Source organism: Mirounga leonina, unplaced genomic scaffold (assembly GCF_011800145.1).
Source record: "Mirounga leonina isolate KUSES-001 unplaced genomic scaffold, KU_Mleo_1.0 Mir_53, whole genome shotgun sequence".
Classification (NCBI taxonomy): domain Eukaryota; kingdom Metazoa; phylum Chordata; class Mammalia; order Carnivora; family Phocidae; genus Mirounga; species Mirounga leonina.
The window spans coordinates 10,107,152-10,121,949 of NW_023270807.1; the positions used below are offsets into that span (position 1 = coordinate 10,107,152).

At 56.8% G+C, this 14,798-nt stretch overlaps 3 protein-coding genes across 3 annotated transcripts; 1 reads left to right on the forward strand and 2 right to left on the reverse strand.

Annotated features, from left to right (window-relative positions):
* Positions 1–184: 184 nt before the first annotated feature.
* LRRC73 (leucine rich repeat containing 73) lies at positions 185–3,015 on the reverse strand. The gene is made up of 6 exons (XM_034990802.1): positions 2,744–3,015; positions 1,954–2,114; positions 1,507–1,629; positions 1,016–1,116; positions 659–869; positions 185–512 (listed from the first exon to the last, which is right to left on the reverse strand). Exons 1-6 carry the CDS (start codon positions 3,013–3,015, stop codon positions 442–444), a joined length of 939 nt encoding a protein of 312 aa, XP_034846693.1. The 3' UTR covers positions 185–441.
* A 1,988-nt stretch (positions 3,016–5,003) lies between these two features.
* Positions 5,004–9,196, reverse strand: YIPF3 (Yip1 domain family member 3). Its single transcript, XM_034991189.1, has 9 exons — positions 8,979–9,196; positions 8,153–8,350; positions 7,866–7,972; positions 6,723–6,768; positions 6,492–6,584; positions 6,209–6,340; positions 5,884–5,997; positions 5,588–5,711; positions 5,004–5,491 (listed from the first exon to the last, which is right to left on the reverse strand). Exons 1-9 carry the CDS (start codon positions 9,057–9,059, stop codon positions 5,343–5,345), a joined length of 1,044 nt encoding a protein of 347 aa, XP_034847080.1. The 5' UTR covers positions 9,060–9,196; the 3' UTR covers positions 5,004–5,342.
* A 51-nt stretch (positions 9,197–9,247) lies between these two features.
* On the forward strand, positions 9,248–13,267 carry POLR1C (RNA polymerase I and III subunit C). Its single transcript, XM_034991190.1, has 9 exons — positions 9,248–9,440; positions 9,554–9,625; positions 11,066–11,173; positions 11,415–11,547; positions 11,842–11,961; positions 12,050–12,202; positions 12,381–12,530; positions 12,649–12,765; positions 12,914–13,267. The coding sequence occupies exons 1-9, from the start codon at positions 9,372–9,374 to the stop codon at positions 13,030–13,032; spliced, it is 1,041 nt and encodes a 346-aa protein (XP_034847081.1). The 5' UTR covers positions 9,248–9,371; the 3' UTR covers positions 13,033–13,267.
* Positions 13,268–14,798: the final 1,531 nt, after the last annotated feature.

A 14,798-nucleotide genomic window follows, 5' to 3' on the forward strand; every position in this document is an offset into this window, starting at 1 on the left:
GTGAGGTGTCACCCCAGAATCCCAGGTCCTACGAATCAGAGACCTGAGCCAGACCTGTTTGACGTTTGGGGCCCGGTGGATACTGCCTGGAGCTTGGGCTGTAGGGTGGCACTGCCCCCTAGCGTCTAATGGTTCCAATTCCTCCCCTGCTGCCCGCCCCCAGGGACCACAGCCACACGCCAGGTTGTTCAGAAAATCTGTTCCGAGCCAGCGGGTTGCAGCCAGAGCTGCTGACAAGTCCAGAGACGTTGCCTTGGGTTCGAGTGCGCCCAAGGCTGTTGCTTAGTCAGCTTCCAGAGCTTCCCATCACTGCCGGGAGCTACCAGAGCGCCCGGCACCCCCACCTCCCTCCCAGGCCCCCAGGGCCTGACCCTGATATCCCGGGCAAGGTGCTGGGGACAGAGCCAACATGTCATGATGTGCAGAGGCCCAAGTGGAGAGTCACATCTCGGTCTCGGCCAACAGACTGTCGCCTAGTCCTGAAGTCATGAGCACCATCTGAGAGCTGGATTCTGTGGAAGGGCAGAGGGCCGTTCAGACCACCATTCATTCCTCCACCAGGGACACAAGTGGGAGGCGGCCTGGGGTTCGCACACGCACCCTCCCTGGTCCCAAGCCTCTTCCGGACCTGGCTCTGCTCGGACCCGGGGGCTCTTACCACCGGGGCACATCCAGGACGGCTGGGCAGCAGGCCCCCGCCCTCTCTCGGGTTCCTGCGTGTCGCCGGCCCCTCCCGCCAACTCCTCCTCCTCCTCTCCCTCGGAGAGCAGATCACAGATCTGTTGCTGCAGCTCTGGGCTAATGCTGTTCTCAGCCAGCACCAGGCTCCGCAAGGCCGTGGGGTAGTTTTCTACCATGTCCAGCAGGGTCTGACGTGGGGAAGAAGGCGCAAAAGGACGAACACAGTTAAGGCTGCAACCTGCCAGCCCGTCGCCATGTCCACAGACACGTGGGCTCACCTGCACCCCCACCTCTAGCCCCCTTCCCCCCGCCCGCCAGCACAAAGACGTCTCACCTGAGCTGACTGGTTGGTAAGGCCCGTGCCCTCCAAGTCTAGGACCTCTAAGGTGCGGCTGGAGGCCACAGCTACAGCCAGCATCCCTGCCACGTGGTCACCTGGGCAGGCGGCACACGTGCACACGGTCACGGGCAGTCGTGAGCCGGCCTGCTCACCTTTCCTCCCCGCGGCCTCCCCCATGCCCTAAGGACCCTAGATGCCACCCTCGGGCCAGCAAACGCTGACATTTGGTAGGTGGCCGAGAGGGGGGGCACCGTGACTGGGGAGGGAATGGGTGAAGCAAGCCAGGCCCAGGGGTGGTGATGGATACTTTCAGGTACCTGGTGCTCGTCTGGTCCTCCACACAAGTGGCTTCTCCACTCCCTCCCACATCCCCCCTCCCTTCTCCCTCCCCCAGTGGGAGGGGGGTTACCATGGCAAACAATGGTCCCAAGTTCTTGGATGGGGGTGGGATGGTGAGACTCGCAGGGGGCTTCCTTGAGTCTCACCCAGGGGGTTGTAGTCCAGGTTGAGGACGCGGACCTGGGAGCTGTGGGCCACCGCAATCGCGAGGCGGCTCCAGCCCTTAGGGGTGATGCCAGGGTTGGCACTCAGCGTCAGCTCCTTCAAGCCTGGGCGGCATCAAAGTGACAAGCCAGGGTGGAGGTCAGGCCCCTTCAAGCCCCTCCCCTGCCCTGGATCTCTGGGGTGTCCCTGGTGGCTGAGAGCCACCCCGCCCCGCCACAGAGCTCCCGGGCCCTGAGAGACCCCTGCCTTCCCCTGCCCACCGCAGGCTGGATGCCTGAGTCTCCATTCTGCTCGGCCCCCAATCCTTCTGATAAGCATTCTCACCCACAGTCAGAGCCCTCAGCTCTGGGTCACACCCCCTGCCCTGTGCACCTAGCTTTTTATCAAGGCCACACCAGCCCGTGTCCTCAGCAGGGCCTCTTGCTCACCTGACTTGGCTCCATCTGGGGGGAGGAGGCCACAGATGAGATTGATGGCTTCATCACCCAGCATGCAGTCCCCCAGGTCCAGAGCCACAAGGGCAGGGTGGAGGGCCAGCGCCGGGTTCAGCAAGGCCAGCCCCGCATCTGTCAGGGGGCTCCCATGCAGGCTGGCGGGTGAGACGGGAGAGCAGAGGTTACTGCAGTCATCAGCCCTACCTGTAGGGGATGCAGCCCCTTCCTTTATGTGAGCCCTAGAGGTGAGAAGGGCACTTGTCACAGCACTTGGGAGAAGCCTTGGGAAGGGAGAAGCCTTGGGAAGGGAGAAAGAAAATTCTAGATTCCAAAAACACAGGTAGAAGGGGAATTTGGTTCCTTTTCTGGGGCAGGGATTGGGATCCGGGACAGAGCAAAGAGAACGGGTGTGTGGGTGGTGGATTGGGGACTCTTCAGGGGGCAGAATGCAGGGGCAGGGGTCTAGTCCCCAGGGGAGTTCCTGCTTGAGACCGGGGGAGCTGCCCCCAAGAAGTCAATGGCGGTGATTAGGTGGGGAGGTACAGGTGCCCTGCCAGAAAGGGGTGGGTACCCCATCTCATTTGGGGTGGGGCCGTTTGTGCAAAGTCCAGAGGTAAGCGTGTCATGGAGGCATGGGTAGAGGGAGGGGGCGGTGTCCAGAGGGGAGAAGACAGGCTGGTGCGGAGACAGCTACAGGAAGGTGTGCCGGGGGAACAGGCGGTGGCGGCGGGCGCGTGAAGAGGGCTGCAGTGCCCGGGACCCCCTTGCCAAGGAGCGCACTCACAAGAGGGACTGGATGGAGCGGTTGGTCCGCAGCGCCTCCGCCAGCTGCTTGATGCGGCCGGGACTGGACACGACGCCTAGGTTAAGGTTGAGCTGCGCCAGGGACGTGGCCCCGGCCAGGGCCCGGCAGATGCGGCCGAAGTCGCGGTCGCAGAGGCGGCAGCCGCGCAGTGAGAGCAGGCGCACGGCGTTGTCGCGCAGGCCACGGCAGATGTCCCGCACCTCGGCGCCGGACAGCGGCTCCCCCGAAATCTGGATGGAGCTGGGCAGCATCGTACCCACGGCTGGGCCTCCGGGGCCGGGGCGCGGGCCGCGGCCGAGGTTGGCGGGGCCGAGGGCGGGGTCGGGGCTGGGGCCGGGGCCTGGGCAGGGGTCGCGGACGGAGCGGGGGCAGAGGCGGTGGCAGAGGCGCGGGCGGCGGCGGCGGCGGCGGCGGCGGGGGCGGCGGCGGCGGCGGCGAAGAGCGTCGGGGCCCTGGCCGGAGCCGGCGGGGGTTGCGGAGGCGCCGAGGTCGCCGGCCGGGCTGAGACCGCGCGGCGCTGGGGCCGGGGCGGACCGTGCCGTCCGTGTCTGGGCGGGGGGCCGGGGCGCGCGGTCCGGGGCCAGGCGGGCGCTGTTTCCGCGCTTGTCCTCGTTCCTCGCTGTCGGGGCGGCGGCTGCGGGGCCTCGGCTCAGGACGTGCGGGACCGGTCTCGGCTCGGAGGCAGCATCTGCTCCCTCCCCTCCTCCAGCCCGGTCCCCTACCTCCCCGCAGGGAGAGCCCGAAACGGGCGGGCGGGCAGCGGGACAGCCGGCGGCGGGCGGCAGCTCCGGCTCGGGCTTCGGCTCCTGCGCCTGAGCGGGCGGTGGGTTCCCATGGCAACGGCCGCGTCACGCCGCTCGCCCCGCCCCCTGCCCGGCCTAGGCCACGCGGCTCGGGGGTCTGCGCACGGCCGGCGTTCGGAGCGGTGGGGGCCGCCCTTCCCCTGGGCGTGGGCCCACACGGTCCTCGGAAAGTAGGTAGTGGGTCGAGGCCGGGGACGAGCAGGGGGTGTGGCGGGGAGAATGGAGGCACGTCGCGTGGAGATGGCATTTGAGACTGTTCCCGGCTGCTTCGGCCCATTCTCCCGTCGTTCCCTCTTCCTGAGGGCCAGACCCTCGCTGTCTTCGCCTACGTCCCGCGCACGGCCTCCCGTCCGGCTTGGAGCCCCGTGGTGCGGACCGCGGCGCGCGCGCGGGCGCGGGGCGTGGGGGGGGTCCCGCCCAGGAGGACGTCCCCGCGGGCCCCTCGCCAAGATGGCGGCCCCGCAGCGGAGGTGCCGGGGGCCACGGGGCGGAAGAACCCCGAGGCGTTCCTGGGGCAGGTGAGACGCAAGTAGGTGCAGGGTGCTGGTGCCACCCCGTCCCCAGGTGCCGGCGGCAGATGCCTCGGGGCTCTCAATGGGACACTGGGGTAGCCCCGTGAAGGGGGTGCTAGGATCAGCGACCTGCAGTGGTGGCGGCCGTTGTTAATGGGCCTGGAACTTTCAGGAAGGGTACACTGCACGGTTCGGGTAGTGCTGTTCGCCCTTCGTCCACTGGTGACACGGTGTGGGGTCCTCACATAACATCGGATCACCCAGGACAAATGAAGGGCACGTCTTTCTTAGGCCCTTTGCTAGGAGGAAAGATGCTGACCCAGATTTACGGGGATTAAAAAAAAACAACAAAACATAAGCGTAGTGAAGGGAGATCAAAAGTTCTATTTCATTAACCACCTGACTTCTTAAGTGGAGCAGAGTAAATGGATTTAAGAGTGAACAGCCCTCTTGGAGAGGAAGGACAGAGAAAACTGATGACCGCTTTGTTCCTTTGGCCCCAGTATAACCAGGACACAGGCAAGTTTAGCTTCAAATGTGAGCTCCCACAGGAAGATTATCCCTGTGCAATGGCCCGGCCTTGTAACGGCATGGGGCTGAATCTGGGCGTTTTTGACCAATTGTCATTGCTCCGTTGGTGTCCCCAGAGCGAGGCTGAGCCCATTCAAGCTGGGTGCTCTCCTCCATCAGACTTATGGTTCCTGTGTTTGAGGCCTCCCCGCCACTCCGTGGGACGGGTGTCCCCTGCCCCCAGGGACAGGTTCCATACTCCGTCTCTGCTTTCAGTGTAGTCTGGGCTGTCCCACCTTCATCCTGCCTGGATGAGGGTATCAAGAAGAGAACACGTGACATTACGGCCAGTGACAGGAGAACAGGAAAGTGTACAGGAAGTAAGGTGGCAAGGAGGACCACTGGAAGGGCAGCTGCAGTTCCAAACTTCAATCAGTATTTTAATTACCAAGTCTATATTTAGCAAGACAATGTGGGGGAGATAAAGAGGGAGGAAGGAGTAGGTGGAGAGAGGGCCTCAGAGGAGCTGAGCCACTTTCCGCACTGGCTGCAGAGCCCTGCAGTCCTGGCCAGAGGTTCCAGGGCTTGCGCCCTCCAGAAGGCCCACAGGCGACAAGGAGTTGTCTTAAGCGGCTATAGCTCAGAGGCAGCTGCAGACCCCATCGAAGAGACACACGGCCTCAGTACTGTTCTTTAATCTTCCTCTGCTCCGGAGATGGGGAAATGGGGGCCGGCCAAGGGTCTCAGGTGGGGTCAGTGTGACTGCAGGGTCACCGCGACAGCCTTGGCCGTGGCATTGAGCACGGCGGCAGAGAGCCTAGCAGCAGGGAGCGCAGCAGGGATGTCTCGGGGGACCCTCTGCATGGGCGGGATGTCGGGGCCCTCCAGCGTGTCCAGGATCCCTGAAAGCAAGAGGACGGGAGGTGAGCGACAGCTGGCCTGGCGCTGCCCTCCGAGGCTGCTTCCCTCCCCCACACCCAGGCCCTCCTGTCACTCACCCTCTACCACCTTGTGGTAGGCAAAGTGCAGATAGAGCAGGAAGAGCATGTGCAGGGCGGCCAGGGTGCCACAGAGCAGCAGCCGCTGTGTGGGGCCCACAGTCCGGGACACCAACACTGCCACCTAGGGCCACAGGAATACGACTCAGAGGGCCCAGCCCCAAAGGCAGCGGTGTGAAGACACTGCTGCCCAGAGCATTCAGAGCCCTCTGTGGGCTTCGGCCCAAGCCATGGGCTGTCTTCCTGAAGTGCCCAGGAGGTCAGCCCACCCCTGGCAACCCTCTTGCCCAGCTTACCATGCGGAGGGTAGACAGCCCACCCACCAGCAACCAGAAGAGGTAGAAGAGGGCATGGAGGTGGATGTTGTAGGTGATGAACAAGACAATGCAGTGCCCAAAGAGGCCATAGCCCTAGGAAACAGAAGGGCGGAGAGGAAAATCACTAAAATCACTCAGGCTGGGCTGGCCTTTGAGCTCTCATGAGGACCCTAAGAAAGAAATGATCCCCTGGCCAGCTCATCCCATTCCAGCCCCTGGGGCCCCAGGAGAGGTGCAGACCAAGGCCTAGCTCCTCTTTTTTTAAGATTACCCTTGCCCGCCACCATGCTGGACTCCTTCTTACCAGCAGTGCCAGCATCTGGAGCATGGTGATCTGGGCGTTGCACAGGTAGGCGAGGAAGTAAATGAAGGACGAGACGCCCAGCCAGTAGCCGAAGCAGGTGCCAATGGCTGTGCCCATCAGGGTGCCCTCTCGCTGTGGGGTGAACGCTCTGCTTAGTCCTGGGAGGCCTCTCAGCCTCCCCCAGGGCTTTCCTCAGGGGCCGCCTCTACCTCACTCCACCATCCTCTCCTGGGGCAGCTTTCGATTTAGTTCAGCCACCCCCAAAGTCCTTTGTCCTGCTTACGATAATGGTGTCAGATGTCTTCATCCCATGGAGGAGAATGGCAACCAGCGTGAAGACCAGCATGAGAGGTCCATAGAGTTCACCTGCGATTTTCTGTCAACATACCAACTCATTCAGGCTGGAGGGTACAATGGCTCTTCTGTTTAGGTCTTCCTAGGCTTCGCCTGGTGGCCCCACCCTCTGCCCTCATGCCTCCCCTGGTCTTCCAGACATGCTACCTTGGGTATTCACCTGGGGGAAGTTGACCATCTTGATCGGGATCATGGACTCCAGGAGCCTGGGAGAGGAGAGGAGAGATGAGAGCCAAGGCGGCACTAGGCTATGAGGTTCTGGAGGGCCTGAATCCTATTCATCTCTAACTCCAGAGAACATGCTGGATGGTAAAGGGAGAAGAGGGGGGTAAAGACAGACAAGGAATGAGGAGATCACTTCCCTGTCCCTAAAAATGCTTCCAGGAAGGACGACCTTCTGATACCGTGCTGACACGCACGGAGAACTCAGAAAGCCTGCCTGGAGCCTTGGGAGAGCACTTGACGATTTACCTATTTGACCTGCTCCCCTTTAAAAGACAGGCCAACCTCAGCAGAGAATGCCCAGAATTCAGGGCTGTGATGGTGAAGCCCTGGGAAAGGTCTTACTTGAGGGAACCAGTGTGTCTCCTGTCTCTTCCTGCTTACCACTCCTCAGAGCACCGCTGACCATTTTCTTGAAAAACAGCCTTGAAGTGGTATAAAAATTCCACACGGAAAGAATAAAAGGCTCCCATCTACCTTCACTCTCTGTCTTCCATGAGACAGAACCATTACGGTGCCCAGCACAGAACAAATGGTCAATAAATAGCTGCTAAGTGGTACTGGGTGTCTGATGAGCATTGCTTAAAGGATGAACAAAGAACCAAGCCAAAATCAGATCCACTTCTCGAAAAGTCATTCAACAACTAAGCACTGATATTCTGGTTTGGAGACTGTTCCGGTGCTGGGAATATAAAAAATAAAACAGAGCTTGTTTTTGAGGCGGTCTCTGGGGAACCAGCCCCAAGAATAAGAGAGTACAGCACTGCTGAGGTGTCATCTGTTAGAGGAAAGCAGAGAGTTCTCTAGGATCACCAGGAAAGGACAAACTGGGGATGGGGGTTGAGGAATGGGGAACAGAGAAGGTGACATTTGAGCTGCGTGTTGAGGGAACAAGAGTAGTCTGCTAGATAAAGAGGAGGAGGAAGGCAATGTGTTACCGCCATGTCCTGTTCTATGACTGGTAAGAGCGATGGTGTAGCTGGGAGACAGGTGCAATGATAAAGGGAGCCTCAGGGCTTGGTAGCTGGTTGTAGTTTGGACGAAGGACTAGGGCAGCTTCTATCAGGAGAAGGATTCTCACCTGCTTCGCACCTGGGCCGGCTCCACATCAAAGTAGGGTCTCAGGATGTCAATGTTGGCGTACAAGCTGAAGGCCCTGGAGGCTTGTCTCTTCCCTGCCTGCCACATCTGGAGGAAGGTAGGTACTGTGAGAGAGATTCTTGGCTACAGTCCCTGTTGCTCTTTTTTCTCTTGGCCTTCTACATAGTTCTATTGGGTTAGACGACGTGGGGTGAACTTCACCAACTCCAGCACTTGGGGCCTGCCTAGGTATACTTTCCCACCTACTATGGATTCAGTCTTGCTTACCTGATCCGCCACCTGCCGGCTCAGCTGTCCCTTAAAGCCCTTCATGCCCAGGAAATCCCCATCCTCTTCTTCAGCAGCGGCTGCATCAGCGTCTACTTCTTCCTCCCGCAGTCGCTGATGCAGCTCACCCATATCCTCGAAGCTGGAGCCTGAGGTATCATCCATGTTCTCCATGTCAATGACAGCTGAGCCCCCACCCTGTGAAGACAAATGGCTTCTAGAGTGCAGGATCTTTCTGCTCCATCCGTATGTCCTCCTGTATTCCTCCCAGCTTTTGGGACTTTCTTCTTCCACTGCCGGGGATATGGCTTGGAATCTGCATAGATCATGCCGCTCTCTTCCTCTCACTTGTTCTCAGAACCCTTGGTTGTCTGGCTTTTTCCCCTTTTCTAGCCTAGGAAACCTAATCCCTGTCTTGCATATATATCTTTCTGCTACCTTCCCTATCAAATCCTCAGAGGGCCGCAAAAGTGCCCATTTCCTTTGTCTTTTCCATCCCCCAAATAAGGCTGTGCACACAGCATGGTTTTAGCCAGTGCCAGTGAATACCGCCCACTCCCTCGCCACGCCTGACCCCGATCAACAAACTTGTCTCGAAAGCAAGAGCAGGCGGGCCCAGAGACAGAGGCCCTCTGGCTGGAGTACCAGTCTGGACCTTTCAGGTCAGCGCTAGTCCCACAGCCTTTCGTGTACACCAAGATACAAAGGAGAGAACAAGTGTTGCAAATGGAGCAGACTTCCAAGCTCCCAGGGAGAGTCCCCACGACACTTCAGGACGGCTGCCAGCCCTGGGGCTGCTAGCAGCCGGAGCCTTGGGGGCGATTACCTGGATGTTTTCTTCGAACCCTCCCCATTCCGGGCCAGCCCCGCTTCGGGCGCCGCCGGCCGGCGCCGCCGTAGTTGCCATGTCCCTCGAAGGCTCCCGTCGCTGAAGCCCGCGCTAGTTCCCCACGCGGAGGAGGTGTGGGAGAGACGTGGGCCTGAGGGACGGAGATGTCTAGGGTCGAGAAAGAGAGGTGGGTTCAGCCGGAACGCAATAAGGAGAAACCCGGATGTTTGGCTAAAACTGACTTCCGGAAGCTGGGGACGTGGACGGAGGACGGACAGAGTCTCGCGATATTTAAGAATCTGGGAGGCGGTGCGTTGCCACGGAGACGGAAGAGGGCGGCTGGGACGCACGCGCCAGTTTTGCTGCCCCAATCACGTGGAGGTGTTGAAGATGGCGGCAGCCCAGGCGGTGCAAGAAATGCGGACCCGCGTGGTTCTAGGGGAGTTCGGGGTTCGCAATGTAAGCCTGTGGCCTTGAGCTCGGGAAGAGAAAAGAGAGTGGAACAGGGATGAGTTGGGGCGGGCTTGTCCTACCTGCCCCTTCGCAGACAGACTCGTCTCTTTTTGCTCTAGGTTCATACCACCGACTTTCCCGGTAACTATTCGGGCTATGATGATGCCTGGGACCAAGACCGCTTCGAGAAGGTGGGTGGGGCTGGAGAGGGTATTAGGAACAGACCCTGTGATCTGAGCAGCTTGTGTCGTGGAAGCAGCCCTTGGGGTTCGCTCGGTTTATAAATCGTTTATTGAGCAACGTGTTAGGAGCTCCGTGTACACGGTTTTTGCTCTGTTCGGCGAACAAGCTGTTTAGTTTTGTTGAAGAGCGCGCATAAATGATTTCAGTATAATGTGGTAAAGGTGGTTCGTAGCGATAAGGACAATCAGGGGTGGGGTGATCCCGCAGACGCACTTAATCTAGAATGGAAAGCGGGGCAGCGGTCTGGAAGATCTACTTCCTGAAGAGGACATCTGAATTGAGCCCTGAACCATGAGTAAAATTTGAGAACAGGGGAGGGGGGAGGAGAAACTAAGACTTAGGAGCTAAATGATAAAGGCTTTGCAAACTGTGTTCTGGGAATGTCTTAGCAGTTTATTATTGCTAGAATGTAAAGTGCTAGCATGAGTGGTAGGCAAGATAGAAGTGCATCTTAAATACTGATAGGGAGCTTTTGAAGAGCTCTGAAGTAGATGTGATCTGATTTGCAGCCGTAATGGCTGGGAGAGAATGAATCAAAGATCAAATAGGGCAGTCAGATTTGTGACAGGATTGCATACAGGAGCGGAGGTTGAAGGCATGAACTAAGATTATAATCAGGAAAATAGAGCAAAGGGGAGATAGAAGGTAATTTGGTCATTGCTTTGATGGCGGCTGTGAGGAGGGAGTGTAAAATGACCTAGCTTGAGGAACTTCTTTAATGGATGGTGGTGCCATTTACTGATGAGAAATAGGTCTGGGGAAGGGGAATGATGCTGCACTAAGTTTCCTGCATGTGGAGAAATCTAGCAGGCTAGTAGAACGTGTGTTTGAAATGAGATCAGAAGTGAGATAAATTTGGAAGTTTTCAGTACATGTTGTTAAAACCATGAATGTGATTGAGGTCACTTTGGAGAGAGACAAAAATCTGGGAAATAGTGACGTTTATGGAGTGGGTAGAAGATAGTGAATTTAGGATTCAGGAAGAGGAAGAGAACCAGAAGATTAGTGCTCAGAAACCAAGGCAGACTTTGAACATGGAGGGATTCTATCAATGCCGAATGCAACAGAGGAGTCTAGTAAGATAAGGATTGAGTAGTGTCAACTAGATGAAGCAGTACGGAAGCCTGTTCTCTAGTGGAACAGTCTCTGGATGGTCTGGCTGGAGGCCATAACACAGAGGATTTTAAATGAATAGAGGATAAAAACAGGGAGACTTTTCAAGAAACTATTACAATAAAGGATTGGGAGAGAAAGGAACTTCTGTGAGGGACATCTGGCCAAGGGAGGTTCTTGGGTGAGAACACGTGGGGGGGGGGGGGAATATCCGGGGGGGGGGTACTGACTCCACAGAGAGAAAGCTTCATGTAGTGCATTTTCTGTCCCTGCAGAATTTCCGTGTGGATGTGGTGCACCTGGATGAAAACTCATTGGAGTTCGACATGGTGGGAATTGATGCAGCCATTGCCAATGCTTTTCGACGCATTTTATTAGCTGAGGTATTTATCGGTGGGCATAGTGGCAAGGGTGGAGTTGCATGGGAAATTGTGTCATCACCTCACTTGGAGAATTCTCAAGTTGCCCCTTTCCTTTGGTTTTCTTGCAGTTTTGCTGAGCATTCCTCCTGCTCATTCCTCATAAACTTTTCATCAAGGAAGAGGTCCCCCCATGTCAGGAAGTGGGAGTAAATGGGGAGTCTGTAGGGTCTCTGTAGCTGAATGATTCTGTTTTCTTGGGCAGGTGCCAACCATGGCTGTGGAAAAGGTCCTGGTGTACAACAACACATCCATTGTTCAGGATGAGATCCTTGCTCATCGCTTGGGGCTCATTCCCATTCATGCTGATCCCCGTCTTTTTGAGTATCGGAACCAAGGTCAGTGTTTGAGAAAATGAAATTGTGGCAAAATGGGAACAGCTCTCTTCCGAAGTTGATTCTAGAGTCATGCAGCCTCTGTTCAGATCCTGGATTGACTACTGTACGACTGTGAGCAAGTTCCTAATGTTTTGGTACATTAGTTGTTGGGATCTGTGTGAACACATGCCCTTGGCCTTCTGAAATTTGTCCAGAGGATTAAATGGTCAATGTAGAGCAATGCACGCAGTGTAGTGCCTGGCGCCCAAACATTCAGTCGTTCTTTAAGAGCTGCCACTTCCATCTTTTGTTCAGGAGATGAAGAAGGCACAGAGATAGATACCCTGCAGTTTCGGCTTCAGGTCAGGTGCACGCGGAACCCCCATGCTGCTAAAGACTCCTCCGACCCCAACGAACTCTATGTGAACCACAAAGGTGAGTAGTGGTAGGGTGAGCAAGAAAGCCCACTCCTTGCTGGGTGCTAGTTTTAAGGACTGAGGTTTTCCTGCTGTGCTTTCTCCAGTGTACACCAGGCACATGACATGGGTGCCCCTGGGGAATCAGGCAGACCTCTTCCCAGAGGGCACCATCAGACCAGTGCACGATGATATCCTCATTGCCCAACTGCGGCCTGGCCAGGAGATTGACCTGCTCATGCACTGTGTCAAGGGCATTGGTAAGAACCCTGTGGGCTGCCTGGGGCAGGAGGGTAGTGTGACTACACTGGGGCGAGGTGTGACTAAGGGGCTCAGCTGAGAGGTCCTGACAGGCAGAAAGCCAGTGGGCCTCTGCTCTTAGAGGCTTGTCTAACGTGAAGGTGTCCCCGCAGGCTCTGATTTCGGTCTTCCCTCCAGGCAAAGATCATGCCAAGTTTTCACCTGTGGCAACAGCCAGTTACAGGCTCCTGCCGGACATCACCCTGCTTGAGCCTGTGGAAGGGGAGGCAGCCGAGGAGCTGAGCCGGTGCTTCTCACCTGGGGTCATTGAAGTGCAAGAAGCCCAAGGTAGGACATCTGGGATGCCAGATGCATTCAGGTCAGGACCTAAAGTAGATTTCCTGTGAAGGCAGCAGAAAGAAAAGCTCGGGGCTCGTGTACTGAGAACATAGTTTGTCTTCATTAGGTAAAAAGGTGGCTAGAGTTGCCAATCCCCGGCTAGATACCTTCAGCAGGGAAGTGTTCCGGAACGAGAAGCTGAAGAAGCTTGTACGACTTGCTCGGGTTCGCGACCACTACATCTGTGAGTATCGGGTTGGGGGCGGCGCGGGGGTGCGCAGGCGGGTGGGTGGTGCCACAGCTCCCGTGGAGTCCCAGTCGGAAGCAGGCAGGGACGTAGCCTGGGAGCCGGTGCGGGCCCACGTAGGCTCAGGGGTCCCTCTGCTTGCCAGTCTCTGTCGAGTCAACAGGGGTGCTGCCGGCAGCCGTGCTGGTGAGCGAAGCCATCAAGGTACTGATGGGCAAGTGCCGGCGCTTCTTGGATGAACTGGATGCAGTTCAGATGGACTGAGGTTTGCACCGGACTTCTCGGCACGGCTGCGCTGCTCCTGAGCCAAGCTGAAGATTTCGGGGCCAGACCTGCCCTCACAGGACTGCCCCAGAGTCCGGTGTGACTGGAGGTCCTGGGTTTTCTGGGACAATTCTAGCCTTATTTTCAGTCAATACGTTTTGTTGAATGTGCCACAAAACGTCACCTTGTGCCTTCGTAAGGCCTTCATGTAAATAAATTCACATCCAAAATAAAACTGCTTTTGTCAGAGACTACTTCCTGGGTTTTAGCCCCAAAAATACGGGGCCTCCCCTCAGAAGAGGTTTGGCATTATTTAGCCCTTGGGAACACTGGCTTCAGGTGTCACTGCAGGTCAGGGCCAAGTCCGTCTGAAGCCTTAAGAGAAATGTCAAATCGAGGTGGTTTCTGGGGGCTCAGCTGGACCACAGAAAGCTACTGTGTGCCACTTACCATTTCCTGGATCATCAGAGGGAGTGTCTGAGGAAAAAGGATGGTCCGCAGCCACCAAGTCACCCTGCTATCAAGTGTCACACAAGGGTGGGTGCCTGGCTGGCTCAGTCAGTAGAGCAGGTGACGCTTACCTCAAGATTGTAAAATTCAAGCCCCACCTTGGGTGTAGAGATTACTTAAAAATAAGATCTTAAAAAAAAAAAAAATCCCACAAGGAACAGCAGCATTTCCCTTTGGACAGTCCCTCCGAGTCCAGCCCAGTGGCCACAGAGGACGCTGGGAGAGTGGTATGGGCGGCCTGGTCTAGGTCTGTCGGGAATAGAAATCTTTTTCTGGCTGGCATACTGTTTGAGAAAGCTGGTCCATCAGTCACAGCTCTTCCTGTCCAGTCCCCTTGGCAGGATATGCTCATGAGCAGTGACACTAGAGGTCACTGGTTTGAAAAAGGCAGATGGGGCCCTTTCTGTATGAAACAGATCTTTACTGACATGCAGATGTGCTTTAGAGTTAATGTTTCTACAAAAAGTTCTATAAACAATAGAAAACCTCTAGCATGAAGTCACAGGATGTTAAAAATCTTACAGCACAATAAATACAACTATGCCCTCCACAGCCCCAACCAGAGAGGAGTAGGCAGCCATCGGGTTTGCAGGGAGACCTACTTGGAGACGGCCTTCACAGTGGACAGGAAGCGGCCCAAAGCACCGCTCAGGAAGAGGGCATGGGGCAAATCTGTGCCACAGAAACCGCTCCACAGGACCCCAAGTCCCGTTTCCGCAGGCTCACCTCTCTCCAACCCTGCCCGGGTGCCACCAGCTCACAGCTGTAGCTTGCGCCCAGGCTGTTCTGCTCAGTACCCCCCAGAAACCCTCGTGTCAATGGGCTGCATGGATGACAGGCCTCCTCCTACAGAACGCAGACGCTCTAATCTGGTTTCCGTACAGAGGAAGGCTGTCTATGGCCAGCAGGGACTCCAGGCTAGGGTCCTGCATTCATGTCCCCTCTGCCTACAGGGCCATCCAGTGACCTCTAGAACAGAGTGAAGCCTCACAATACAGGTTGTGACAGGAAGGCATATGTTCTTTTCTTTTGGAAATGGTCCATGAGAGTGACCAGGGACCTGAAAGACCATGAGATTTTTGAAGGCACCTGGACCCAACTAGTCCGAGAAGAGACCAGTGGCTTTGCTAGCTGCTCATCACAGACAGAGCCTAGCTGGTCTACGTTATCCTCCGATGCCAACGGCATCACGTGACACTAGATAGGGTACCGTGGCTCTTATGCCTGAGTGGATCCTGGGGCTGGGGAAACCGCGC

Coding starts and splice junctions, on each gene's coding strand:
- LRRC73 (XM_034990802.1), bottom strand. CDS start 3,015: ATGCTGCCCAGCTCCATCCAGATTTCGGGGGAGCCGCTGTCCGGCGCC. Junction 2,115..2,743: donor CGCTCCATCCAGTCCCTCTT/GTGAGTGCGCTC, acceptor CTCACCCGCCAG/CCTGCATGGGAGCCCCCTGA. Junction 1,630..1,953: donor CCCAGATGGAGCCAAGTCAG/GTGAGCAAGAGG, acceptor GATGCCGCCCAG/GCTTGAAGGAGCTGACGCTG.
- POLR1C (XM_034991190.1), top strand. CDS start 9,372: ATGGCGGCAGCCCAGGCGGTGCAAGAAATGCGGACCCGCGTGGTTCTA. Junction 11,962..12,049: donor ACTCTATGTGAACCACAAAG/GTGAGTAGTGGT, acceptor TGCTTTCTCCAG/TGTACACCAGGCACATGACA. Junction 12,203..12,380: donor GCACTGTGTCAAGGGCATTG/GTAAGAACCCTG, acceptor TCTTCCCTCCAG/GCAAAGATCATGCCAAGTTT.
- YIPF3 (XM_034991189.1), bottom strand. CDS start 9,059: ATGGCAACTACGGCGGCGCCGGCCGGCGGCGCCCGAAGCGGGGCTGGC. Junction 8,351..8,978: donor GGTTCGAAGAAAACATCCAG/GTAATCGCCCCC, acceptor TTGTCTTCACAG/GGTGGGGGCTCAGCTGTCAT. Junction 5,712..5,883: donor GGCTGTCTACCCTCCGCATG/GTAAGCTGGGCA, acceptor CTGTGGCCCTAG/GTGGCAGTGTTGGTGTCCCG.